At 49.3% G+C, this 27,950-nt stretch overlaps 2 protein-coding genes across 5 annotated transcripts in view; one reads left to right on the top strand and one right to left on the bottom strand.

Moving 5' to 3' along the window:
- The window catches only part of NHSL2 (NHS like 2), a 255,288-nt gene that overhangs the window by 12,332 nt on the left and 215,006 nt on the right, over positions 1-27,950 (bottom strand). For 2 of the 4 annotated variants that reach the window (XM_055267542.2, XM_063634358.1), the window contains exons 2-6: positions 8,707-8,862; positions 6,720-6,847; positions 6,234-6,429; positions 3,686-3,817; positions 143-2,473 (exon numbers count right to left, since the gene is read on the bottom strand). In XM_055267542.2, the coding sequence (XP_055123517.1) occupies positions 143-2,473; positions 3,686-3,817; positions 6,234-6,429; positions 6,720-6,847; positions 8,707-8,862 (2,943 nt within the window). Of the gene's footprint in view, positions 1-137; positions 2,474-3,685; positions 3,818-6,233; positions 6,430-6,719; positions 6,848-8,706; positions 8,863-27,950 lie in introns of those variants that run through there. The other 2 variants (XM_063634359.1, XM_055267543.2) reach the window with 2 other exon arrangements.
- Positions 8,871-13,845, top strand: RTL5 (retrotransposon Gag like 5). Its single transcript, XM_055267545.2, has 2 exons — positions 8,871-12,790; positions 13,245-13,845. Exon 1 carries the CDS (start codon positions 9,405-9,407, stop codon positions 11,112-11,114), a length of 1,710 nt encoding a protein of 569 aa, XP_055123520.1. The 5' UTR covers positions 8,871-9,404; the 3' UTR covers positions 11,115-12,790; positions 13,245-13,845.

Here is a 27,950-nt window from a genome sequence, read left to right as displayed (position 1 = left end):
AACTCAAACCCTCAAGGGGTGCCCGCTACTGACTTGGGATCAGGATAATTATTCTGGGGCATCTGCTTCCATCTCTGGCACTCCATTCTCACCCTCATCTCTCCTGTGACTGAAGGAAAAAGCCAGCAGACAGTTTACTAACCCAGAGGGCTTGCCTCCCTTTCACTGTCAGCCTGAGGAGTTGAAGTCACCCTTTGACCAAGTGATTGCAGGTCATCGCCGGTGGGGAGACACTTGGTGTCTTCCTCCAGGGTGATGATGGGGCTGAGAGGCAGCCTTGGTTCTGCCACATAGGCCTCCATTTGAGCTGTGGGAGAAGTGAGAGGAAGGTACAGCACGCTGGGTTTTTTTGGTACGGGAGGTGGAATCTTGCCTTTCTTTTTCTCAGCTTCTTCCTGGCTCTGGAGGCTAATTCTTTCAGGCAGGGCCCTCACCTTCGGGCCCTCATCCTCTACACTTCCCTGGGGAGGCTGCTGTGTTCCTGAGAAGAAAGCATCAGAGGAACTGGCAAAAGGCGTGAAAACAAGAGATGAGGGTGCTGTTGACTCCCCTGGGCTTCTGCCATCTGGGAAGCTGGAGGGCTTTGGTTTCCGCACTACCGTGTAGGTGTCTTGAGGGAGTGGTCTCGCATGTTGAATTGAGCTCCTGGGGGGCATAGCCAAGGTTGGTGAAGTTAGTGCATACTCCTCGGGAACAGATGGTGGCTTGTGGACCAAGCTTGGAGGCCTCCGGGCCACCGGAGGCTTCTCAGCTATGGGAGGTTTTGTCTTTCTCTCTGGCAAGGTGAAGACTTCTTCTGCTCTGGGTTCCTCAGCATAGTCAGGGCTCTCAATGTCATCTTCCGGCTCAGACTTGCTGACCGACCTCAGGCGAACAGAACGTAGGTCGGACTGAGTAACCATAGGCATGATTGGCTGGTTGGGATTAGTTTTCTGGGCCAGCTTGATGCCAAAATTCGTCTCTGAGTGGTGCCGACTCACCTTGGTTTTGCTTCGGATGGAGATACTCATCCCAGACAGATCCAGGTTGGGTGAAGAGGTCAGTGGTAGGTCAAATGATAGCCGTGACTTGGGAAATTTCTCCATTGGTGACGTCGGGGGTAGTGATGACTTCCTCTCAGGTACCACTGGACGTACCCGGACACTGCTGCTTGGAGGGGGTAAGTGGCCCAGGGTCAGGGACATGGAAACAGTGGGTGTTGGTGTTTCCGACTGGCTGGAGTAGCCACTGGAGGGTGACATCAGTCCAGGGGGCCTTCCCGGGGATGATATCTCCCTGGCCTCCACTTCAATGGAGAGTTGGGAAGGTGTAGTGGCTCTGGAGGTGGAAGGTGAGGCAAGAGACTCTGAGCTGCCCTGAACTTGGGTGCACTCAATGACTGTGGTGCCAGTGGCAGTGCTGGAGCTGGACAGGGATTGGTAGGTGTCACCAGACTTCCAGTCAGTAAGATACCAGTGGTGGGAGAATTGTGTACCTTCTGGATCTTTGTGGTTTGGAACAGCTGGGTGACCCTGAGCATCTGGGTGGGACGAGTGATGTCCTTGATGTTCCAAGGAGAGGCAAAGGCTCTTGGGCCTCTGGTCCTTGGGTAGTGCTGACCCACCTTCAGGCAAGAGGCCTGGCTCATCTTTGACCAGTGAGACACTGCGTGTGGGTGGGGAAGGCTTCTTTTTGGCCTTCCTAAGTGAGATACTCTTGGACCTCTGCCTTCTGTGCTGGGCCTCTTGCTGGGCACTAAGGGAGGCGATGTTGTCAGCACTGTTACTGCCCTCAGAGCTCGTACTGGCAAAAGGCAGGGCACAGGCCTCATTGGCCTTCTGCTCCTCATCATAGTCCACATCTGTGGTGCCTGAGTCTGTGGGCACAGACAGTGACCGCTCCCGGAATCTGCTGGCCCCACCGGGGCCTGTCTCCAGCCTCGAGGTCCCACTGGTCAGAAGGCCAATCTTGGAGGGTTTTTCGGGCATGTGCCTTTGCTGAATAAGGCGCTCAGGGTAGCCAGCTGACCCACTGCATCCTGCTGGGTTATCACGAGCGACAAGGAGGGTAGCAGCCTCCTTAGGAACCAGAGGTGGGACTTTGTTTAGAGAGACCCAAGAATTCCCACAGGAAGGATTTTTCCCATTTTCATTGACTTGATTGCTCTGGCTGGTGGCACTTGGAGTCATGTAGGTAAAAGCATCTCCCTTCCAGGAAGTGGAGAAGGTTGATTCTGTAGGTCCATTGCAAGAACTGGGGACACTGTACACCATTCCCATGCTCTCCATGCCAGGAGGGTTTGGGCCACTCCGTGCCTGGTGAGGTTCGTCCGGCTCACTGGAAGGAGTTCTCAGTACTGGCGAGGTGAGACTTGGGAACCGAGCATCCTGACCAACTGCAACTCTTCCATGAACCCCTTCTGGAACTGAGTGACTGGGCCTGATGTCGGAGGTGGTAGAGTGGGCCACACTGCCTGCTGGGCTGTTGCTGTGACCTGGAGGAAATAAACACAGGACGTGAGTGCTACAGCAAGGAATCTCCCACCAGCTGTTTTGAGACAGGAGCACCAACTTTTTGCCAAGAAGCATTTGCCAACAGCTTGGTCAGAATTCCTTGGTTCTTCCCTTCCATGGATGAGGATGCTGGGGAAATTGGGTCCTTGCCCGTCACCCCACAGTGAGACACACGGTGCCCTTGAATGGTCCAGATGGCTGCCAAATACTTTCCAACTTTGATTATTCCTCTTAGAGCTGAAGTGTCATGTGGGATTACCTTGCATTTTCCCCATACTTTCACCCCAGGCTCATGAAACCATCACAGACCTCAGCATTCATCCATCTAGAGATGAGAGTAGAGGCTTCCGAACTAAGGACAGCATGGTGTGACGTTCGGCTCCAGCAGTGACTCTGGAGTATGCCCAAGCTGCAAAGCTAAGAGTCTGGTTGCATTGTTCGCACCCGTCACTTTTAGGCTTTGCAACATAAGAGGCTGAGGATAATCTACAGATGTGAGGAAACCGTTTGGATGTTCCAAATCCCCAAAGGTTTTCTCATACACACAAACAATTAATACTGTCATGTCATTATTATTATTATAACTACTACTGCTATGAGAATTTGTAACAACAGCCACCATTTATTGGACACTGACTATGTACCAGTCACATGGTAGGCAAGTTACATACAATAACGCTAATCTTCATGCTAATTCCACCAGGTCAGTATCATTATCCCCACTTTATAGATGAAGAAGCTGAGGCTCAGAGAGGTTATGTCACTTGGCCAAGGTCTCCCGGTTAGTAAGCGGAAGGACCAGGGCTCTTATCCTCTGCTATCTCCCTGGTCTGTGCTCCTGGCCAGCATTCACTTAACGGTAGTAATGGTTCTGTTAAGATGATGGTCAGGATCCCTCTCTCCTCATCTATTTGCCTAAATTTGGCATATCTGGTTGCATTACATTTATAATGGGAAACAACAATGTAATGGATTCATTAGCCCGGGAGACCTACTCTCCATATTCAGTTGCCACCCTTGACGAGAGGCCCTTAGCTATTCTTAATTACCATATTGGCTTTTTCAGGACATCCGGAGGCCCCCTCCTCCACCCAATTATTCCTGTTCCCCATCACCACAGTACCACCTGGGTGGCAGGATTGGCGGGAGTGGGTAAGGGGAAGGGACTGGGGAATCAGCTGTGGTGGGGTCACCTTGGTCTCGCTGGGAAAAGTTAGAGAATCCAATAATGGTCCGCCTCCGCCTCAGGGTGGACTTGGGGTTCACGGCTGTCTCTGTGTTAAACAACGAGTGTCGCAAACTTGCATGTTTATCAAACTGCTGCCCTGTAGCCAAAATAAAGACACTTGGGTGCATCCTGGTTTCTGTTTAAAGCACCGTGGAAACTGGCCTGAGAGAAGAGAATGATGGCAGTCACGATGAGCATGAATAGCATCCAAGGCAGGTGGCACTTCTTCTTCATCCTTCCCAACTTGGCCCTGGGCATGCATGCTGGGTTTCCCAGGCTGCACCCAGGTTGCCTGTAAGTGTTAGGTGGCCTGGGGCAGTGGTTTTCAACCCTGGGCTACATATTGAAATCAACTGGGCAGCTTTTGAAACTGCAACACCTGGACCTTACCCCAGAACACTGAAATCTCTGGGAGTAGGGCTCAGGTAGAAGCATTTTCTAGAAGTCTTCAAGTGATTATTCAGAGGTACAGCCACGGGTGAGAACCACTGGTGTAGAGCAGCAGGCTGGGACTAGATGCTGCTTGACTGTGATCTTTTCTCAGAGAAGGCTTTTATATGGGCCAGGTGAGGCCAGTGTCTCCAAGAGGCTGCCCTACTGCCCTCCACCATCCAGGAAGATGCCTGATAGTCTGTCCTACAGTCACCTGGTCACATTTTACCAAAGCTGGCCCATAGCATGGTGATTGAGCTCCATTTCTTTCTCTTTCTCTCTCTCTCTTTTTTTCCTGGCACTGGCTTTTCAATTTAGGAAAATTATTGACACAGATTACAGTTATCACTTCATCTGAGTAACATGGTACTTTCAAAATACCTGTTAATTCAGTTTGCTTACTGACTTGATAATGTTTTCAAATTCAACACAATTAAAATGGAAGATTTCCTCAATAATATGCCTTACTTAATTTTATTAAAAGAATTTTTAGAGCTGTATTTCTCTTAAAGTGCTAGGTCAGTCTTTGGGTGCTGGGAAATGGCTGGGTCAGAGTCAAGGCAAGGCAGGGTGGTGACAAGGGTGCCCCTCCCTTTCTCTCATTCAGCAGCTGGCTAGCCAGACCCTCCCCTGCCAGCCACACAGCTGCACATGCTCACAGACACCTCAGCAAGTGGCTCTGTGGACAAGGCTCAGGGACAGCCTCACTGAGAGGAAGACAGACATTTATTTATTTATTTAGAGACAAAGTCTCACTGTCACCCAGGCTGCAGTGCAGTGGCATGATCTCGGCTCACTGCAACCTCTGACTCCTGGGGTCAAGCAATCCTCACACCTCAGCCTCCCGAGTAGCTGGGGTCACAGGTGTGAACCACCACGCCTGGCTATTTTTTTTTTTTTTTTTGTATTTTTGGTAGAGATGGGGTTTCACCATGTTGCCCAGGCTGGTTTTGAATTCCTGAGCTCAAAGGATCCACCCACCTCAGCCTCCCAAAGTGCTGGAATTATAGGCGTTAGCCACTGTGCCTGGCCAAGATAGACATTTAGACACAAAATGTTCAACATCACTTCTGGAGTCTTTCCTCATCAGCCCTCACTCCTTTTGGTATATTTCCCTAGGCTGTGGGCTGTATTTCCTGCCTCTGATTTTCTGAAATGATGCCAGTGACAGTGGAGGACCCCATATCCAGGGAGCATTGCCACGTGTGGCCAGAGCTGTCCTTCATCATCTTCATCAACATTTCCCAGCAGAGCACAGGCTGGCACTGGCTCACAGGACCCCTCTGATCCCTTTAGGTTACTGAGATCATGGTTTCATCATGTCGCTGGCCCTATCTCCTTCTCAAATGACTGGCCCTCCTTCTCTTCCCCTTACAGCTGATGGAGTGTAGATCATGGATTAATAGTGAGCATGGTATAGTGTGCCACATGCCCCCAGAGCCACAGCCAGCTGGGCGACATATAATACAGCATGTTGCCCACTCTCAAAGTTGTACTGGGTCCCCTTTTGGTCTTTTTGGCCTTAGGACCTTTCTACCACTTCTTTTCTTGAAAACTTGCAAAACAAGTTGAGGAGGCCCACCTTGCTAGAAGACTAGTGTCCAGTGAAAGTGCTACCAGGCCTTTGGTCTGTGCCCAGGCGTGCTCCTCCCTTGTTACCACCAGCACTCCAAACCCCACTCTCCCACTCCGACTCTTATCAGTGTACTCCAAACCCAGCTCTGGGCACAAGAAGTTGTCTTGCCCTGACCCAAACAGAACTCACAAACTTTAAGTTTCCCTAAGTGCTCTGAAGAGCACAGAAGTTCATAAGGCTTTGGAGCTTTCTGTTAAGAAAATTTTGTTTGCTATCAAATGGTCTCAGTTAGGGTGGCAGTGCCAGGAGGGGGTGAAGAAAGTGCAGCCAGCGCCCCCTCTTCTGCATGCCTCCGTTCCCTGGCAAGAGCCATGACCGTGACAGCTCAAGGTGAGCTGGTAGCAAAGAAAGTCTCACTTCCCTCCCCCAACACCCAGTGCATCAAAGAGGATGGTCTGTAGAGGCATGAAGGGAAGAAGACAGAGGCGGTGCTAAGCAACTCTACCAGAGATGTTGATGGGCACAATGTCAGACTGCGTGGAGCAAGGCTGAGGCCACCGCTTCTCCTCTAGGATGGGCAGAGGGAAGAGGCTATTCCAGGCAGTTTGCTTGTCGGCTGTGGTAGACAGGCTCAGGGAGGCCTCGGGGGCCCTCACACCCTGGGTGGTAGTCTCATCCTCTCTCAGCTGCCGTTTTGTAGGCTGTTGGGAGAGAAGGTGATGGAAAGGGTGTATTCCTGCCTGGCGATGAGCCAGTGCCCATAGGGTGGCTGTTTAGGCTGGGTAGCTGGAGGCTTCATCTGGGAGGCAGGAAAGCGTGGACAGGCTGCTAGGCCAGGCACCTGCTGTGCAGGGCCTATCCCAGTGGGGCCTCAGGGTAGCTCTGCTGGTGAGCAGGGGTGAGCAGCTTCCAGTGGGTAAAGTAAGCAGCTGGAGGTCTCCTGTCAGTGGGTGCATGCTGGCTCTCCCAGGTGGGGGATGAGGCAACTCACCATCAATACAAACTCCAGACGCCTGGCAGACTGGGGCCTTGGGTTGGGGGTGGGCTCAGTGGCCTCATCAGAAGAGCGGAAGGTCTGCCCCACAAGTCTGGCCTCCGAGTACTGTTCCTCATATTCTTCTGAAAAATAGCACAGTGGAGACACACACTCTAGGGTGCCACGGCCGAGCGCTGGGCCGGGGAAGGGCCACGAGCCAGGACTCCTGCTCTAGCTGCCAGGCCTGACTTGCATTTTCTTTAGGCTATTTCCAGGTGTTTGAGCCACTGGATTTGGAAATGGAAAAGCGCTTGCTTCCCAGGACCATGAGGGTCGAGGAGAAGAGAAAGTCAATAAATTCATGCTGTGGTGGTTTGGGGACCAAGCCCTTATCTCAATGACCCCCACCTTGAGTGCTCAGTTATGAAAAGAGGCTCAGAATGCAGACACTTTTTGCTACTTTGGACTGCAAGTTCCTCTCTTTGAAGCCCTGCAGCTCTTAAGGTTTTCTGCGACCCTACCAAAGAAATGACCTCTGTGAAGCAAGAAGAGATTTACACCAGGAAGTCCAATCTGGAGTTCTTTCTTGGATGTCAAGAACTCTTACTTGAGCCTTTGTGGGCTGTGTTCCCTGCACCTTAGTCCCGCTGTAAGTGATGTCAGGTCTAGGAGGGCTAAGGTGAAGGAGAGGGAAGGAGGAGGTAACAGCATAAAAGAGGCAGAAGTTCAGCGGCATCATCAGTGAGTAAGGGTGCACAAGATTTGAATGGGGTTGATTGAAGTGATGAATTTGATGAACACATGAAGAAAGTGAGAGTAGAGAAGGGACATTCATGCTGTATGTACACTGAACAAAGACTCAGAAGCACAGAGATTTGGGATTGCTCTTGGGGTTCTTTGGTCCAACGCCTCATTCTGTGCCCAGACTCCCTCCTCAGCAGCCCTTCTAGGTGTTTCTTCAGCCTCAGCGCACACACCTGCAGGGAAGGGGAGCTCCCTCCCTCCCAAGGCAGCTCATTTCTTCCACGGACAGTTGGGGCTGTCAGGCGTGTCAGAAAGTTCTTCCTTATCTGGAGGTGGAATGTGCCTCCTTCTGGGTTTCCACCCACTGGTCCTAATTCTGCCATGGTAGCAACACAGAGCACATCGACTCTTTTTCTGCGTGGCAACTCCTGTGTTATCTGAACACAAGGCTCATGGTGCCCCTTGGCATCTTGCTTTTCCAAGGTCACCACTGCCCTGGTAGGGGGTGGGGGTTATGGCTGTCATCCTGTTGGTGGCCCATCAGCAGTTTTCTATTCGCCACTAGAGTTAACCTTTATTAGTATAGATAAAGGAGTGCTGACAAGACCTCTTTTCATGCTCAACATCCACTGAGCACCTCTTGGCAGGTGGGGAAGGAATCCAGCCTTGTGCCAGGTGCTTCTGGAAACCTAAGGGTAGTAAGATGTGATTCTTTACATCGAGAAGCTCAGGCTTGGTTAGGGGGACAAAATAAGTGACCCCTGGGTGCTGTGTATTGGGCTTATTTTGATGAGGCAGTAGCTATCCAGGGGTGGTTATTGCAAGAGCAGAGTGAGTGAAGCCCAGAGTGGGAGATCCTGCAGATGCCCCCTTTGTCTTCTGGTGCCAGGATCCCAAAGGCATGGGCGATGTGGCAAGAGGGGGGCTGGAGGGAATGTAGGCCCACGTTGTGGGAGTCTCCCACCCAGCTCTCGGTGAATGGCATGACTTACGGCCCTGCCTCAGTCTCTGTCCTTGTTTCCCCATGGGCTACTGAGCTGAAAAAAGGGGCTGGGGATGGGGGGAAACAGCCCTGGAAATAGCCTCTTTCAGAATCATTAGGCTGAAAGGTGAAAGCTGGAAACTGCTTTGTCGATTGTTTTTAAACTGTTCTCTCTCTTTATCTTGCTGGTCCCTGTCCTCTTTCTTCTTTGCCTCCCTCCTGCCGCTGCGCATCTCGCCTCCGGGCTCCGGCCGCAGCCCCCCTCCCTCTCGGTACCTTGCAACAGGCTCTGGAGATTGAGCTGCGCCTCGCGAAGCAGCTCCTCTACACTCGGGGGCCTGCCCGAGGAGAGGAACACGTTCACTGGCTGTCGCCATGACGACCTCGAGTGGGCAGTCGCTGTCGCATTTTCCCGACCCGAGTTAGCTGCAGCTAGGGAAGGAGAGAGTCAGTGAGAGGCGCAGGCGAGCTGGAGGGGAGCGGCGCGCGGCGGCCAGTGGGCGCCCGCGGTTCCCCAAGGCCCGCCCCTGCGTGGGGTGGGGGGAGTGCGAGGCTGCGCTTAAAAGGCGGGGAATCTCCGACCGCAAGATTTTTCCTCGACAGATCCTGCCGCAGTCCGCTCCCTCCCGCTCCGCTCGCCCCTGCCCGCCCGCCCGGTCGCCCGGTCGCTCGGTCACCGCCGCCACCGTGTCGCCCGCATCCTCCGCCTGGCGCCTCCGGGCCCCGCGCCGCCGCCCGCCCTCTCCGGCCCCGGCGACGAGGTAACGCGCCCTGGGCCGAGCCGCCGGGCCCTACGCCCAGAGCGCCGCCCTCCGAGCTCGCCCCGGTGGGTGTGGCCCGGCCTGTCCCGCGCCCCGCCGCCGCACTTCGGTCCCTCCCGCGCCCCGCCGCCACATTTCGGCCTCCTCCGGCTGCCCGTAGCTCCAGTTCCCCTTTCCCCACCACGGAGCCCCAGGGCCCCTGGGCTTGTCGAGATGTCTGAGGCGTCAGGAAATCTCAACAGCCTCCGCATGGCGAATGTGGCCCTGCGCGAAGAATTAAATGCCCTTCGCGGGGAGAATGCCAATTTGGGCCTCCAGCTCGGGAGAGCCCTGGCCGAGGTTAATTCCTTGCGGGGCAATGTCTCCAGCTACATCCGCTGGCCAGTACCCATAGTGCCCGTCCTTGCGGAGGAGAACTTGGAGTTCGCGCTCAGTGAGATCGAAGCCATTCCCGGGGGAGAACTGCCCTTCTTGTGCCGGCCTCCCCCACGCGCGGAGCCCGACTGTATCTCGGATGATCTTTTGATTAACGTGATCCAGGATCGCAGCACCCCCGACGGGCCCGCTGACCCCCCTCTGCTGCCCATCCCGCCCCCGCCGGCGCTGCCTCCGCCCGCGTCAAAGGAACCGCCCCCGCAAACCCCTCTGCCACCGTTGGAGCGGCCTGAGATAGAGCCCTTTTCAGGAGACCCAGTCTACCTGGCTGAATTCCTGATGCAGCTAGAGACCTTCATAGCCGACCATGAGGATCATTTCCCCGGGGGCGCCGAGCGGGTGGCCTTTCTGATCTCCTTTTTCACTGGCGAAGCCAAGGACTGGGCCATCTCGGTCACCCAGGAAGGAAGCCCCTTGCATGCCAACTTTCCGCGCTTCCTGGATGAAATCCGTAAGGAATTCTGTGGCCCCATCCCCCTACGTGTGGCTAAAAAGGCCATTCGCAAGCTCAAGCAGGGCCACTGTACCCTCGGCAGCTATGCAGATGCTTTTCAGTTCCTGGCCCAATTCTTGTCTTGGGATGACTGCCGCCTCCAAAACCAATTCCTCAAAGGCCTGTCGGAATTCTTTCGCAAAGAGCTCTTATGGTCAACAGAAATGGCCGACCTGGATGAGTTGATTCTCGAATGTGTGGAGATAGAAAGAAAAGTGCGCGTTCCCAAGCCTATCCCGCTCCCTGGAGTTCGAAATATCATCTTCCCTTTTGCTCCGAGTCCCAATGAGGAAGAAAGTGAAGATGAAGAGTACTACAGTGAAGATGAAGACCAAGAGGCACGCAGGCACAGGCTTCACCCCAACGACCAGAGGAAGCGCATGAGGGCTTTTCAGCAAGAGATGAAGGAGAAGGAGGAGGAGGAGATGAAGAAGGAGGAAGAAATGAAGAAGAAGGAAGAGGAGGAGAAGGAGGAGGAAGAGGAAATGAAACAGAAAGAGGAGGAGGAGGAGATAAGGAACAAGAATGAGGAGGAAGTAGAGAGTAAGGATGAAGAAGATGAAGATGAGGATGGGGGCCAGAAACCAGAGCGGGAGCCACAGCAGGATCCAGGGACTGAGGAGACCTATGGTGAGGTGGAGGAGGAGCCACTGGATGAGGCCCAAGATGATGACCTAGATGAGCTGATGGAGATGGAGCCGACCTTTGTTCACGCATCATCCCAGACTTCCGGCCCCACAAGTGGTTACCACGCCGAAAACTTCCTGGGTGCATCGCCTCCCATAATACAGCCTAGCAGACGGAGGAACCAGAATCGAGTCCCACTTCTGGAAGGCCTTCCAGGCACCAATTCACCATTCTACAGCTCCCCCCAACTGATTCGCCGCACAGGTCGCTTAGGGCAACGCCAAGTTCGAAGACGCCCCCCTGTGCTTTTCCGCCTCACTCCGAGACAGGGGGGCCACCGAGCTGCTCGTGGCCGAATTCGAGTGTGAGTGCTGGGGCCAGATGGCCACCCAAAACACACCCTTCTTTTGCATCCCCCGCCCCTGCTATTGCTACCACACCTGCCCCATTTGCTGACCAGGACTTCAGGGAGTTTCAGACCTGCAGAACCTGAAGAAGACCTGCAGAATTCCAGACCATCTTGCAACCATGACCAGAGAGCGACATGTGCCCAACCAGGGCCACCTGGGAAAGGAGGGATCAGCAATAGCTGCCCTCTCAGCATGTACTCTGCTCAGTCCGGCCACGAGCTGGAGAGCAAGTCTCTGGGCCTGTTCCCATAAATGAACTGGTCACCCTCTTGTATTTCCCCTCTGGTTGTTCCTAACCCTCACCTCTCCTGCGTTTCTTCACCCTATGTTCTACAGTTTTATTCTCTGACTGAACACCAGGACTTCACCCAATGCCTCACTGATCTGCCCCAGTGAGCAAGAGGACAGGCTACCCTGAACTCCTAAAGCCACTGAGGCCAGTTGCTAAATACAATCGATGGTGAGCAGGATGGTATCCAGAAATGTCCCTAGAAGCCTACACTCATTTCATGCCACACCTCCAGCAGAGGGCCTGGAAGAGGACCCGACATCTAGCCCAGTGAGAGTGTGCAAAGCCACATGTCAAATGGACAACTTGACAGAGATTTGCCCTTGACTGACTGTGCAGGCTGGTTCCACTTACAGCACTTGAGTTTACCTTTGCATAGATTCCTGTATCAGGGCTCTTGGACCGACTTGCCACATCTGGAGCCCTTTCCTCTCACCATAGTGCCCTCCTGGGCACCCCCCGGTGGACAGCGCCCAACATTGCAGGCTCTACCACTTTCCTTGATGTTGCCTAAAGGGTAGCCAGTTGGGGTTCTGCAGAGGAGAAGGAGGAAGAAGAGGAGGAGGAGAAAGAAGCAGCAACGATCATTCTGCCATTGTAAAGAGTGACTCTTTCCTTAGGGATGGTGGTCTTCTCCCCTTGCCAGGCCTTGGACTGCAGCCCCCAGTCAAAGGTCTTTGCAGGACACTTTCTATCTTTGGAGTTGCAGAGGAGACCTGATTGGCCATTCCTTCTGGGACAGACAGAGAGAGGGCCCATGGCCTGCTCTGAGCTCCCTTCAATTTCAAGGAACCCTTAGTTCTGAGAGGAGAGAGGAAGGCTGCACCCACCGTGGCCTCACAGCTGGGACCCCTTCATGACTCTGACATGGGGGCCAACCCCTGGCCTGCTGCTGTGCTTCAGTGACACAGTAAAGCTTAAGAGGGTGGCTGCCTCCTAAGAACTCCTGGGACTTCTAGGTACAAACTCAGGTGCCCTTATAAAGAGACCCACTGCTTGCCTTGAGTCCAGAAAGCACTGCTTCTGCAGTGAAAAACACACACTTACTATGTCAGTTTTGGCCATAAAATGCCAGCCAAATCCACTGCTGGCCTGAACTGCCCCTGGACACTGGACTTTCTGCACAGTGACTGGCAGCAGAGCAAATGCAGCCAGGGTTTGTGGCCAAAGGGAGAAAGCATAGTAAATTCAACCTCTGTTCCTCATGGGAATCTGACCGATAACCTCAGGCCGACCTTAGGATCTTGGGCCTGGAGGCAAGAGGAAGGAGCTGGAGGAAGAGGAGTCGCAGAGAAACCCAGTCCTTTGACTGGTTTCTGGTGAGGTCTCTATTCATCAGTGGGAGGTAAGATGCCCTTTTCATTAGCGCTTTTGTTTCTCAGCCTGGGGATCAGTGGATTTGGGTTCCTATAACCTGTTGCTACCTTTTAAAAAGGTCCCCTCTCTCCAAAGAGAAAAGTAATACATAATCATTAGAGAAAGTTTGGAAAATAGAGAAAACTATGAGGACAAAAAACCCCCCAGTCATTCAGAGTCCCACCACAGAGAGGCAAGCGCTATTAACACTTTGCTGCCTTCCTTTCTAGTGTGTTCTTGCTATGTCTTGTCAAAGCTGAGATCACCCTGCCAGTTCTTGATCAGCAGGATTTAAAATGGCTGCCACCTGTACAGTCATGCATACTGAATAATTCATTTAAGCATTCTCCTAATTTGTTGGACCTTTCAATTGTCTGGTTTTCCCCATCCCCACCAGGGCAGCAGTAAACAACTTTGTAAAGAAAATTTTGTCTGTTTTTCAGCTGATTTTATCTGATTTCCTCAAGAGTGCATTCCAGAAGGGGACCTGCTATTCTTCGAGGGGGCCTGCTATTCTTCGAGGCGGTGGACCCCGTTTGCTGATGGTCGACACTCTGGCCCTGCTGCCCCATGTCCCTGTGGAGAAGTGTGAAGGACGGGTGCCTTAAACCCACACTTCCAGGGACCCTTCAGCACAGGTCCTGCCTGTTCCCATGGTGCTTCTCACCCCAAACCCTCAGAGCCACAGCCAGGGACACAGCAAATGAGCAGTGAGCTGGTTTCCACCCTCTGGGGGCAGGAGGGGCTTGGGCTTCCCTTTGACCCTCTTCCTTCCTTTCCCAGATCTTCAATATTTGTTGTGATGTAACAGCCATAAGAGCTGCAGAGGAACTGTGGGCTTTGGGAGCTTTCTTGGGTTGAAAGAGGGGTGGGGGGAGGGGATGCATGCAGGGGTACGAAGGCAGCCCAAGGTCTCCCAGAGGCTCGGGAGGAAACCCTTTTGGAATACATGTGTTATTGTTGCATTACTGTGTTGTGAAGATAAGAAGCTGCTCTGTATGCTAAAGCTTTCTCTCCTCAATAAAAATATAAAGGGTGTGTAAAGATTGTGCCTCTTTGTTATTGAGCAAGCATAGATGGGTACAGAGTAGGCATCGGGTGCTTCCAAGGTCCCCTGCCGGAGTCAACCCTACCCTGAAGTCTTGAAATCCTTAGACAAGGAAACCAAGGGCCGGTGAGGCTCAAGGGACCTGCCTACAGTTCTGTGCATTTGTGGATAGCAGAAATTGCTGGGAGGGAAGTGGAAGCACTGGGCATCTTGAAAAATAGCATTCGTTCTCCCGGGGACTATGGGTGGCCCAGCCCTACAGGCACGCACGGGCACGCATGGGACTTTGAGTGAAGGAAGAGAAAGGCCAGGTTGGCTGGGGAGGGCCCTTCCGCTTTTTGGCACTAGGTGGCGCTATGGGATACCAGTGAGTTTGCTGCTGAAGATGAATCACAAGTCCCCAGAGCAGTCCATGTAAGAGGCCCTCCAAGCAAGATCTCATGGCTCCTCATGGACTGTGGGGTCAGAAGAAACTGAATCCCATTCTGGGATTTGCCCAAGTTTCCCAGCATGAATTGGACTTTTTTTTTTCCCAGGGGAAGTGGGTGGGAACATTCATTAAGCCTCTGCTGCTTTTGAGTGCTGTGCCAGGCACTTCACATCTGTTATCTTATTTCATTCTGATAATGATATCCTGGGGGGAAAGAACTAACTACCCTTACCCTCATCTTAAAGATGAGGACACTGAGGCTTAGAGAGAAGTCACTGGCCCAAGGTTGACAGCTAGCGAGTGGCTCTGTCACAGCCCTGCAGCTGCCCATTAGCTCTGGGGACACTTAGTACCTCTCTGCCCCCACTCCGCTGGCCCTGCTGTCTAACAGGCCAGGCTGGTCTCCTAGTTCTGCCCTGTCCTACCACCACCCCCTGCCGCCTCCAGCTTGCAGGATTCCTGTGGGGGAAACAAACCCTGGTTCCAGAGGCACATTTGCTTTGTCCCTTTAAGAGGAAGGGAGGGAGGGAGGAAACCATGGTATTTCTGACCACGTGCCAGGCACTTTCTCCAACATCATTTCATTTTATCTCCACAATTAAGTAAGGCAGGTGATGCTGTCTCCTTTTAGAGCTGAAGGACCTGAATCTCAGAGATATTAGGTCATATGTGGGACTCCAGGTCTTCGTGACTCCCAAACCCATATACATTCTTAACTCAAATACACCTTGCTTGCTATCTCCCAGGAGAGACTCCTGACAAGCTTAAAGTCTCAACCTGTCTGGATTCTGGGTCTTTGCCAAAGCAACGAAGCACGCATCAGGTGCACGATCTCTGGAAGCTCCGGGGGAACCAGCCAGGTGGCAGCTCTGAGTATGTGGTTGACTGCCCCTTCTAGGGAGGGACAGGGTTATGGGGTCGTAGGCTTCATCAGTGAGCACTGGGACTCCCCGGTACTCTTCAGGGAGCCTGACAAGGTCTCCAGCACCCAGGGGATTTCTTATGACATCACAAGTAGTGATAGGTGAGCCCAGATTGTGTTATGGCCAGAGAAGGTGGAAAAAAGTCAGACAAACAGAGTCAGCCTTACCCCAACCCTAAAGCTGGAAGCACTGTGGGAATGGGGAAAAGAACCCTGGATTCCAGTCCAGCCTTGCCGCTGACTCTATATGGGCTCTGGCATGAGTCTCATCCCCTCTCGGGCCATGGCTTCTTGATCCGTCTAGTCACTGTTGAGTCCCTGGGGCCCAGCACACTACTTGGTACACAGTAGAATCTCAATCCTAGTTTGGTACATAAATGAAGAAGTGAGTGAATAAATGGGCCACTGGATGGAGACCTAGCGGCAGCCTGCTAAGGGCATCTGCAGGTGGTACGAAGCTTGGAGGACTAGCAGATCTCCTCTAAAAGGGAATGAGGGGCCAAAAAACTCTCCCCAACCTGGAAGGATGCACTGAAATGACTTTTACTAGGGGCTCATCTGAGATCCTGCAGTCAGGTTCAGAAAAGCAACTGCAGAAGCCTGAGTGGGGGGAGATGTGGCTTAGAAGAAGCTTGTGAAAATGAAAATCTGAGGATGTGAATTGACAGGAGATCAGTCAGAATCACAGAATGACCTGGCTGTCAGATGCGCCAATGCTTTCCTGGGCTGCTGCAATAGCAGTGTGGAATCCTTGAGATGGGCAGGGCCCACCTGGGGCCCTGGCTGCCCTGTGGAAGGGAACAAAGTTGCACCTCACAGAAGCCCTTTGGCTTGCCAGGAGTAAGAAAACATCAGAATAAAAGGATGGAAGGAAGGAAGGAAGGAAGGAAGGAAGGAAGGAAGGAAGAAAGGAAGACAGTAGAAGGGTGACAAGGATGGCGAGGGTCCTAAAAACCCTCTCCTGGGCTGAGCGATGGAGGAAGGCAAGGAAAATCTTGCTGCCTGTGAAACAGCTGTGACTTCCCCACGTTCATTCTGTAAGTGACGAAACCAATCAGGCAAGTGGCTTGAGGTCACTTGCCCTGTTTGCCGAGTTTGACTGTGAACCCCAGCAGTTTGACATCCAGAGCCCGTGCTCTTAACCTCTACTCCCCACCTGCACCTACGCCATTGGAAACAAAATCTCCAGGAATGTCTACATCTAGAAAGCTCCCTAGGCAATTCTAACATCCAACACAGCCCAGCCTAGAGAAACATAGAGCTTTGGGAACTAACTAGCCTGTGTGACATTTAATGGCCAGTTTGGTTCTCAGCCTTCCCCTAGTGCTCCCTGGAGCAAGAACCGACCCACAGATCCAGTTCTAGCACAAAGTAAGTGATCAAGAAACACAGCATGCGTGACGATCCCTCAGCAGGTACCATGGTCTGATGTGAGCTTGCCCCTCCTGGATACCTGCCTCAGACAGCAGGTGACACCCATTTGAGAGAGATGTGCCACAAGGTCGGTGCAGAATTCTGCCCCCGAGAAACCAGGTCCATAGGAGCCAAAGCCTGTGCCCTTGACCACCAGAAGTGGCTCCTGAGGGTGGGGGTGGACTCTTCCAGGGGATAAGGACAGGCATTAATCAGGCAAGAGACCACCCCCTTAATGGGAGGTGGGGAGTGGGCTCCACCTCCGGCCAGCACTTCCTGTATCCTGCCCAGACTAGGGAAAGCTCGGCAGGCCACTTCTCCCGAGGGACTCCAAAGACAGAAACACAAATACCAGGGCTCTCTGTTGCCCTGGTAACAGCGGGACCTACTTGGAAGAAAACAGTTTCTTAAAGGCTTAGGAGGGTGGATATTTCCTTTGACAGAGAGCAGGCCCTGACCTGCTCCCTGTGTCCCCTCTCCCCTTCCTGCCTGCCACACATGGGGTAGAGCGGGGCCCCTCGCCTCAGCAACTCTCCCGATGGGGGGTGGGGGTGGTGTGTTTGTGTGGGAAAGTAGGGCCTGGGCTTTTTATTCTGCTCTTGCAGTGGGCTGTTCAGGTGAGAAAGAGGCTAAAATGGAAGATGTCAGCAGGTGAACTCCTGGGGAAGGTCCCACGGCCTGGGGAAGCCTTGCCTTGTAGGATCTCCTCACACGACCAAGCTAGGGAAGGGCGGGTGCCTCCAGCGACCGTGGTCTCCTTCACCTCTTACATCATACAGATGAGGCCTGTTGGCTATGAGGCTTGCCAGAAAGAGTGTCCCCAAATTGATGACCTCTCTACCCACAGTTCAGCCCTTCCTCCTCTCTCACCTGAGCTACTGAAGCAGGCTCTAGTCTCTACCTGTTCTAATAGGTCCACCTTCAACATTCCTGGGGGAGGGGGCCGTGGGCCTTTGAATTCACACACCTGGCCTTACTGCTCCTGTACAAAACCCCTCAATGGCTCTCCTTCCTCGTGGGAAGACTTGTAGACCTGCTTTTGGCATTTTATTCCCTATCTGCTCATTAATTATCTATGCCATCTCATCTGCCTATGCTATCCTTCTTTCCTCTTCTACTTAGCCCAAATTCCAGACATCTTGAATTACTTCCTGCTTTTGTGTACATACCAGGCCCTTGCATGCCTCTGGGCCTTTGCACACTCCATTCCCTCTCCCTTAAAAATTCACGAACACATTAGCCGGGCGTCGTGGCGGGCGCCTGTAGTCCCAGCTACTCGGAGAGGCTGAGGCAGGAGAATGGCGTGAACCCGGGAGGCAGAGCTTGCAGTGAGCCGAGATTGGGCCACTGCACTCCAGCCTGGGCGACAGAGCGAGACTCCGTCTCAAAAAAAAAAAAATTCATGAACACTCCTGGCCTCACTCCAACTGGCAATCTTCTCCTCAGTTCCAAGACCACTTCCTCCATGAAACCGCCTCCATTCCCCAGACAAGCCCCTGCCCTTCTGAGTTCCCCTCAGGCCCTCTAACCCCGACCCCACTGGCCTGTAAGGCTTGAGATCCACTTGGGAGCAGAGGCTGGTCCATGACTCCAAAGTGAATTTGTTACTGCAAGACTGTGGTTCAGTGGGAGAACATGGACTTGTCCTCTTTGCAGATGAAGGCTGCATTGGCAATGGCCTTTGGAAGGAGGACTGGCCCCCTGAGACCTGGCTGAGGGCTGATGGTATGCACGTGGAGCTGGCAGCCCCCCAGATAAGGTTGGAGGTGTGGACAGTAGGGACAAGCAGGGGAGACAAAGCAGGAGCTTGCAGAGTTGCTCCTTCCCAGCGAGCACCCTGTTGATGGCTTCCATTTCTCTGAGGGCCATCACCTCCTTTCAGTAGTGTGCTACAGAGTGACCTCCACTGGGCTTGAGAGTCACATAGACCTGGCTTTGAACCCTGGCTCTGCCACTCCCTTGCTGCATTCCCTTGACTTGGTCATTTCACTTCTCTAAGCCCCAGTTTCCTTTTTCTGAAAATTGAGGTAATAATAGCATATATTAATGAGATGATTGATATAAACCAGCAATAACAACAAAAATAGCTAATAGTGCTTACCATGTATTGGGCATTAAGTGGTTTACATTTCTTAACCCATTGAATCATCACAATCCTATAAGGTAGGTAGTGTTATTATTCTGCCTTTTGCAGATTCAGAAACTAGGCACAGAAAGTTTCTCCTGCCCAGTGTCACAGCACTAACATGCAAGTGCTTTTGACCCCTCCAGTAAGATAGGCAAAGTTCTGTGGATCAGAAGCGAGGCCCATGGAGCAGGAGAGTTCCAAGATCCAGGGCAGGGTCTTGGTCTTTTTTTAGGTAATGTACCCTTTTGGCAGTTTGGTGAAACCTCCGGACCCCTTCTCAGAATAATGTCTTCACGTGCATAAAATAAAATACATAGAATCACAAAGGCAAACAATCATACCGAAATGGTTAGAAAAATATTTTTTAAATTTTGTGATCTAGTTGTATTACTACTTTCATAATGCGCTAAATCACAAGATTTAGTGGCAATTCTATAGATTAGAAATGTTGAAGTGGTGATGAACACAAATGATTTTTTGAGATACAACAACAGTAATGTGATATGAAAATATTTGTGATTTCTGTTGGTGATAAAGTGACAGATACCGCTAATACTACTGCGGTTTCTCACTTACATTCCTAATTTGAGAAAATGCTAAATTGTTGCTTGAGGTTCATGGAGAAAAGATCAAATAATCTTCCCATCCAAGTTTGCAGACCCTCTAAATTCTCTCCACACACCCCTTGGAGGTCCATGGAGCTCAAGCTAAGAAGCCCTGCCCTAGGGTGTCAGAGTAAAAGACAATGGCAGCGCTGTCAGCTACGGGGACAAGCTGGGGGCTGGCACAAAGACAAGTGTGTGGTTTCTTTTTCAAGAACTGTTTACAGAAATTGTGAAGTCTGGCAGCTCCCTCTTCCTCTTGGTCCTGAGTCAGCAGCCCAGGGTGGGGCTGAGGCGGTCACACTTGGTTTGAGTTTCAAGCTCACCACATACTCATCCCAAAGAGTTGATTTGTTGCCATTTCCTTACCATGGAAATGTTGGTGGGCTTTGCTCCATTTTAAAATGGGGACCTGCTTGCACACATAGATTTTTCCTTAGTCTGGAAATAATCTTTAAGTGGACATGTGGCTCTAAGACATCTTCTGAACTAATGAATGCTTCCACACTAGCACACTAGCCAGGCTTAGGGCTTGCAGAGGGAAGGGAAAAGATGACCAACTGGGCCAGGGACCCCAAAACACTAGCCAGAATCAGCACTTGCCCCAAATTCCGAATTCTTTTTCCTGACTTCCTGACTTTACCGTCTGTCAGCTGAGTCCCTGCTAAATAGGAAAGCACAGTCCTGGGCGCCGTGACCAAGGAGACATATGGTCCGAACAGCAGTAGGCCTCTGCTTTTCTAACTTGCCTCTGTTCCCATTCAAGACTCAAAGCGAGTGGCATTCATGAAGAGCAGGCCCCAGGCGTATCCACGATGCCTTGCATGGGGGTCCCGACTAGCCAGGGCCTGCTGCCTTCTGCTCTTACCCAGGCCCTCATATTTAGTCAGAAATGTGCAACACTTGGCTGATGGCCATATACTAAAAGGGCTGCAGCTTAATTTCCACAGTGAGAGAGTAGAATTTTGACAGCCTTATGCACCATAGCCACTGGCTAATAAAGAAGCTGGTTCAGAATGAATCTGCCTCAGTTAGCTGAGGAGACATAACAATATGCTTTGGAGGTGCAGGCTGAGAGCTCCACATGCGGGAGTGTAGAAAAGACTCATTTTCTTGACTGTAAAAGACATATATGTATGTTCTTAGGTTGGCCAAGGCTCTCAAGTATAGGCAGAAGGAGGCAGAGAGCCAAACAGGAATTCAAAAGAAATTTGGTTAGTTAGATTGACCAAGAATCAAAGAGAGAAGACCCCAATTACAAAAATCAGAAGTAAATGAGGGGACATTATAATCACCCTTACAGAAACAAAAGGGATTATAAAGGAATACTATGAACAACTGTATGACACTAAATTAGACAACTTAGATGAAATGCTTAAATTCCTAGAAAGACACAAACTATTGAAGATGGGCAGACAAGAAATCAAAACCCCAAATAAACAAATAACAAGCAAAGAAGTTGAATTAGTAGTAATCAAAACTGCTGACAAAGAAAAGCCCAGACATAAATGACTTCATTGGTGAATTCTTCCAAACATTTAAAGAAGAATTAATGCCCATTCTTCACAAACTATATAAGGAGGTAATACTTCTCAACTCATTCTATGAGGCCTGTATTACCCTGATACCCAAACTGACAAAAACATCACGAAAAAACTACAGACCAATATCTCCTATGAGTATAGATGCAAAAACCCCCAACAAAATATTAGCAAACCAAATCCAGCAACATATAAAAAGGATCATACACGATGACCAAGTGGGATTTATCCCAGGAATGCAAGATTGTGTTAACATCTGAAAATCAATTAATGTAATACACCATATCAATAGACTAAAAACGATTTGATAAAATCCAACACTCTTTCATGATAAAAACCCTCAACAAACTAGGAATAGAAGGGAACTTCCATCACCTGACAAAGGGCATCTATAAAAAACCAACAATAGCATCACAATTAAAGGTGAAATACTGGAGGCTTTTCCCCTAAGATCAGGAACAAGACAAGGGTATCCGCTTTCCCTACTTCTGTTCAACATTATACTGGAGGTTCTAGCTAGAACAATCAGAAAAGAAAGAGAAATAAAAGGCATTTGGATTAGAAGGGAAAAGTAACCCATATTTGCAGAGATGACATAATCTTGTACATAGAAAATCCTAAGGAATACACTAAAAAACTATTAGAACTAATAATTGTGTTCAACATGGTTGCAAGGCCATGAAATCAATTTAAAAATTGTATTTCTATATACTTGCAATGAACAACCTGCAATGAAATTAAGAAAACAATTCCATTTACAATATAATCAAAAGAATAAAACACATAACAATAAATTTAACAAACGTGGCGTGAAACTTGTATGCTAAAAACTATGAAACATGATAAAAAATTAAAGGTGGAAACAAATGGAAAGACATGTTCATGGATCAAAATACTTAATATTGTTAAGATGGCAATATTCCTCAAACTGATCTACAGATTCAATGCGATCCCTATCAAAATTCCAATTTCTTTGTAGAAATTGACGACCTGATCCTAAAATCCATATGGAAATTAAGGGGACCCAGAACAGTCAAAGCAGTCTTTAAAAAGAACAGAGTTGGAGGACTCACACTTCCCAATGTCAAACTTTATACAAAGCTATAGTAATCAAAATAGTGTGTTGCTAACATAAGGATAGACAGATAGATCCATATAGTGGAAAGAAATTGAGAGTCCTGAAATAAACCCATACATATATGGCTGATGGATTTTTGACAAGGGTGTCGATTCCATTCAATGCTGAAAAGAATAGTCTTTTCAGTAAGTGGCGCTGGGACAACTGAATATCCAAATGCCAAAGAATGAAGTTGGAATTCATTCTCATATATATACAAAATTAAACTCAAAATGGGTCAAAGACCCACATGTAATGGCTAAAACTATAAAACATAGAAGGAAACACAGGTATAAATCTTTAAGGCCTTAAATTAGGCAGTGGTTTCTTAGATACGACATTAGTAGCACAAGTAACATAAGAGAAAAACACAAATTTGACTTCATCAAAATTAAAAACTTTTGTGTCACAAATAATGCCATCAAGAAAGTGTAAAGAAACCAGGCACGGTGGCTCATGCCTGTAATCCTAACAATTTGGGAGGCTGATGTGGGAGGATCACTCGAGGCCAGGAATCTGAAACCAGCCTGATCAACATAGCAAGACCCTGTCTCTACAAGAGAAAGACAAAATTAGCTGGGCATGGTGATGTGCACCTGTAGTACCAGTTACTTGGGAGGCTGAGGCAGAGGATTGCTTGAGCCCAGGAGTTCGAGGCTATGGTGAGCCATGATGGTCCTACTGCACTCTAGCCTGGGTGACAGAGACTCTATCTCAAGAAAAAAGCGAAAAGGCAGCCTACAAAATAAGAGAAAATATTTGCACATCATATGTTTGATAAGAGACTTGTGTCCGAACATATAAAAATATCTTATAAATCAAAGGAGAAAGACAAATAATAATCCAAATCAAAAATGGGCAAAGGATCTGAACAGACATTTCTCAAAAGATAGTACTATATACAAATGGCCAACAAGCACATGAAAAGATGCTCAACATCATTGATTATTAGGGAAATGCTAATAAAAACCACAATGAGATCCCACTTCACACCCACTAGGATAGCTATAATAAAAAAGTCAAACAAATGTTGATGCGGATGTGGAGGAAGTGGTACCCTTGTGTTAATATATTGCTGGTGGGAATGTAATGTGATGCAACCACTTTGGAAAACAGTCTGGCAGTTCCTCAAAATGTTAAACACAGAGTTACCATTTGTCCCAGCACTTCTGCTCCTAGGCATGTGCCCAAGAGAATTGGAAACATATGTCCGCACAAAAACTTGAACATGAATGTTCATAGCTGCATTATTCACCATACCCAACAAGTGGAAGCAATCAAAATGTCCATCAACTGGTGAATGGATAAATAAATAAATAAATAAATAAATAAATAAAAATGTGGTCTATCCATACAATGGAATTATCCAGTCACAGAAAGCAATGAAGTACTGACGCATGCCATAACATGGATGGACCTTGAAACATCATGTTATGTGAAAGAAGCCAGTCACAAAAGACCACATAGTCAGTGATTTGATCCTATGGCATGTCCAGAATAGACAGATCCGTTAAGACACAAAGTCAATTAGTGGTTGCCTAGGGCTGGGGAGGGGATTGAGGGGAAATGGGGAGTGACTGATAATGGGTAGAGTTTCTCTCTGGGATGAAAAAGTGTTCTAAAATGGATTGTGGTGATGGCTGTGCAACTCTGAATATATTAAAACCCAGTGAATTGTATGCTTCAAATGGATGAATTGTGTGGTTTGCACATGCTTTATGTCTTAATAAAGTTGTTATCAGAAGAGAACCTTGGTAAGTCAGAAACATACCACAATATCATACTCAAGCATCAAAAGAACGGCCACAAAATGTGATCAGGGCAGCTGTGATAAACTGCAGAAATTCTAGTGCACCATACTAGATCCTATAGTGACTATGTATCAAGAGATATGCTACCATTTAAAAGTAAACTGGTTACTGGGATGCAAAGATATATACTATAGAGACAAGCCCCATACTCAGACCTCAGTAAACTCTTACTAGAGTGTCTTTGTTCTAGTTTAAAGGGGAAAATAGGGCTGAGAGTAGCATGCACAGTTGGAGTTTCAAGCTCACCACATGCCCACCCCAATCATCTGACCTGGGTCTTGATCTTGAAATCAGCTCTCCTGGCCCTATGCCACGATTTCACAGCCCAATCTGTAGGACCCTGGTACCTATAGATATGTAGGTGGCAAAATGGAGATAAAAACCCACTGACTAGTTGTACTTATCCTTTATAGATGGAGATTTAATTGGCACTCTCAAAAAAATGGTCAGACTTTCCCACAACAGCTAGCCAAGTTTCTCAGCTTCCAAGACCACCCTGGTTCTCAGCTGGATTCTTTCTCCCTCCCTGAGGATGAGGGAGACCCCATGAGCACCCCCTAGCTGTCCTCACTGGGGCCAGTCATCTGTGCTACTGTTATTAAGCATCCTCAGGTGGACCACACTCTTGCTCACGTCTCCTCCCTTCTAACCTTGAGGAACTTTGAGCTTGATTTTCTCCAGTGTAACCTGATGAGCCCAGAACCACGCCCCTGCCCCTGAGTGGAGTGGGGACCCACGCACGCAGTCCTTTATCATGAGTCCTCTATGGTAGTCTCTACTTCAACTCTATCCATTGCTTATCTTGTGATTCAATATGTTTTTCTTGTCCATCTGAATTTATTTAATATTTGGATCTCAAAGATCTATTATATTTAACCACATTTCAAAAGTTTGTGATTAGAGAAAGAAACCATCCATAATTTCACCTTGTTTATATGCATAAGTATTTTTACATAAGTACAATCCCAGTGAAGATAAAATTTTGTGCCATATTTTTTTACTTATCAAATCACAGGAAACTTTATGATCCAGTTAGAATTACTGTCATACTGAGGGAGCAGACGGAAGTCCCAGGCTCCATTATTTCCAACGATAGCAGTTGTTAACATTTATATATATATAGCCCTTACTATAGGCATCGCTCTAGGCACTTGACAAATTTAATCTTCATGACAGCCCTATGAAGCAGGTACTATTATTTCCCTTATTTTACAGATGAAGAAATTGAGACACTGAGAGGTTAGATGGCTTGTCCGAGATCACAGTTACTATAACCCAGGCTGCCTGGTACTAGAGTTTGCACTCATAACTCCTCTAGGGGGTCTCAAGCTTGAGTGTATGCATCAGAATTCTTTGGACAGCCTGATAAAACACGAATTGCTGGGCCCCACTCCTAGACATTCAAACTGAGGAGGTCTGGGGAGGGCCCAGGAATTTACATTTCTAACAAGTTCCCAAGGGATACTGCTGGTGCAAAGATCACATTTTGAGAATCACTGCCCTACACTACACTAGTGGCTCACATGTTAGAGATACCTGGAACCCAACACCAGCCCTTACAGTGGCCAGGAAGGGAACATTCCTTGTCATCTGCTTTCTTATTTCCTTCTGTCACCCTTCCCCCCACAATGGCAGGACGTCCACTGAGCAGTTGCATATCACAAGGGGGTTGTCTTATCCATGCCAGCCCCAGACTCAATTAGCTAAATGCAATCCCATCCACTAAAAGGCCTGATAAATCAGTCCCTGGCTGTCAGGCTGCCCTGGCCGCTGCTGAATTAATGCCTGTGCTGTCACTTGCCTGGCGCCTGTAGCCAATTGATCTCATAGGTTAATAAGATTAACTCAGGATTAACTCAGTCAGTCTCCCTGCAGCCTCTCATGCCCCCCGCCCCCCGCAACCACCAAACTTCGGGAGGTTCAGGATTGTCCTTGGTGGGAGGAAGCTCTGCCTTCCTCCAAAGACAGCAGCTTTTCAGGATAGTAAGGGGCCCTTTAGGCTGCATCAACTGAGTCAAATTTGACTTTGTAATCTGCAGGATTGGGACCAGCTCATCTGAAAATTGATTGCCGGACATGGAGAACAAACTGGTTCAGTGTTAACGAGGAGCAACGGATTTGTCCATCTGACCACAACCCAAATTGCTTGAAAGTTTGGGCAGCTGTGTTAACAGGGAAAGAAGTTGGGACATGGAGTTGGACAGACCTGGCTTTGAGACTCTGCCTCATCACGACCTCGCTGTGTGTTCCCTCTGAACTTAGCTTTCTATATTGACAAAATGAGGCCAATAATAATTCCACCCTGTCTGCATTCCAGAGCAATTAAAGAATCATAAATTGGCCTATCGCTGCTTCAAAGGTCACTGCCTGAGGAGACAAATCAGGAATGGAGATCACAGCTCGGAGTGGAAGATGAAGCCAGGCTTCTGAGTTCAAAGATGAGTTCTTCCTCTTCCCAAATTCCCCTCATACCTGCCTATTGGCTTGCCTTTATGGAGGTCACCTCTGCCAAACAGTCCTCTTATAGTGGACACTGTGATGTGCCGCCAAGGTTCCACCTCAGGGATAAACAATTTATTCTCTTAAATGTTGGCCGAGCTGCCAGAAGGCATTTTGTTGTTAGCCCTCTTTGGGCTCAGCTTCCTGGGGCCTCCAACCTCCTCTGGCAGGAAGGGCCCTTTGCAGTTTGGGAGGCGCATTGACACATGCCCTCCTGTGGGCTTGGGCATGGCTCAGAGGCCTGCTCCAGAGAGGAGGCCGCTGCTACCTTTCCCACTCCCTTTGCTTCCTAATGGCTTCTAGGCAATTCTCTCTTTTAAAAATTGTCATGCTTTTCTGTCATGCTTTTCTTTTTTGTTCTTATTACAAAAGCAAAACATGCTTATCATAGTTAAAAATCAGAACATACAAACAAACAGAAAGAGGAAAAGAACATTCATAATCCTACACACCAGAGGCAACCACGGCTGATACCTTGGGTATATCTTTCCAGAAATTTTCCTATGCCAAACAAAGATGGAATCATACTGTAAACATTGTTTTGTGGTTTACTTCAACTCTCTCTCGTTACCACAATAACTATTTTCTGCCAGCCATGGTCAGCCTCCCTATGAGAATGGGAAAGTGAAGACTCAGAAGCCTGTGGGCAGCCACAGGCCCTAGTCCAGCCCCTCATACAGAAGAGATGTGGAAACTGAGGGTCAGAAAGAGGAAGGACCTCTTCTCGGGCCCCACACTAAGCCAGACGGGGGTTCCTCCCCAGGCACCCAGAGACCATCCAGATGACCTTCTGACCTGGCTCTGAACCTCTTTCCAAATGTCTGAATTGCCCAACCAGGTTCGAACCAGGAGAGGAGCAGAAAATGGGACTGGCATAAAAGAAATGTAGGAAAATGAAACCAGCCTGTTGATGTCTGTGCCTGGGTCCAGGCCACTTTGCAGGTGTATGGTAGGTGCACCTGACAGCAATAACTTAAGAAATGAGGTTTGCCACATAGCGGTTGCTGGGGGAGGGTGCTAAGTGAGGGTGCCATATAAACTGCAGGCTTTTTGCAAGAGGTTGTGGTTCTCCTGTCCAGCCTGCTCCCACTGGATCATCTCTGTAAGTAAGTTCCCTCTAATAAAACCCTATGTCTCGTTTGCTGACTACGGGTCTCCTCTTTGGCCTCTTGAACCTGGTGCCATCCCTACTGAAGTCAATAGGGGTCTAGCACAACAGCAGCGTTCAGCATTTGGTCCACAGGGGAGTTGGCAAGCTGTGTACAGAGCACCCCTCACGGCAGGTGGCACTCCTCCTCTTGCCGGCTACTGAGCAACCCCACCTCCCATCTGTTTCCCACACAGCAACCAGAGGAATCATCCTCAAAAGTCACTCAGGGATGAGGCAATGGATTCTTAGATATGACACCAAAAGCACAGACAACAAAAGAAAAAATAAACTGAGCTTACATCAAAGTTGAAAACTTTAGCACTTCAAAGGCCACCATCAAGAAAATGAAAAGGCAGCACACAGAAATGGAGAAAATATTTGCCAATCATGTATCTGTTAAGGAACTTGTATCTAGAATATAATAAAGATCTCTTATAACTCAATAATAAAAAGACAAATAAAGTTTGGGCATGGTAGCTTATGCCTGT

Source organism: Symphalangus syndactylus, chromosome X (genome assembly GCF_028878055.3).
Source record: "Symphalangus syndactylus isolate Jambi chromosome X, NHGRI_mSymSyn1-v2.1_pri, whole genome shotgun sequence".
Lineage (NCBI taxonomy): Eukaryota > Metazoa > Chordata > Mammalia > Primates > Hylobatidae > Symphalangus > Symphalangus syndactylus.
Note: the sequence above shows the minus strand (reverse complement) of the source record. Positions and strands in the feature narration are given on the sequence as shown.

Coding starts and splice junctions, on each gene's coding strand:
- RTL5 (XM_055267545.2), top strand. CDS start 9,405: ATGTCTGAGGCGTCAGGAAATCTCAACAGCCTCCGCATGGCGAATGTG.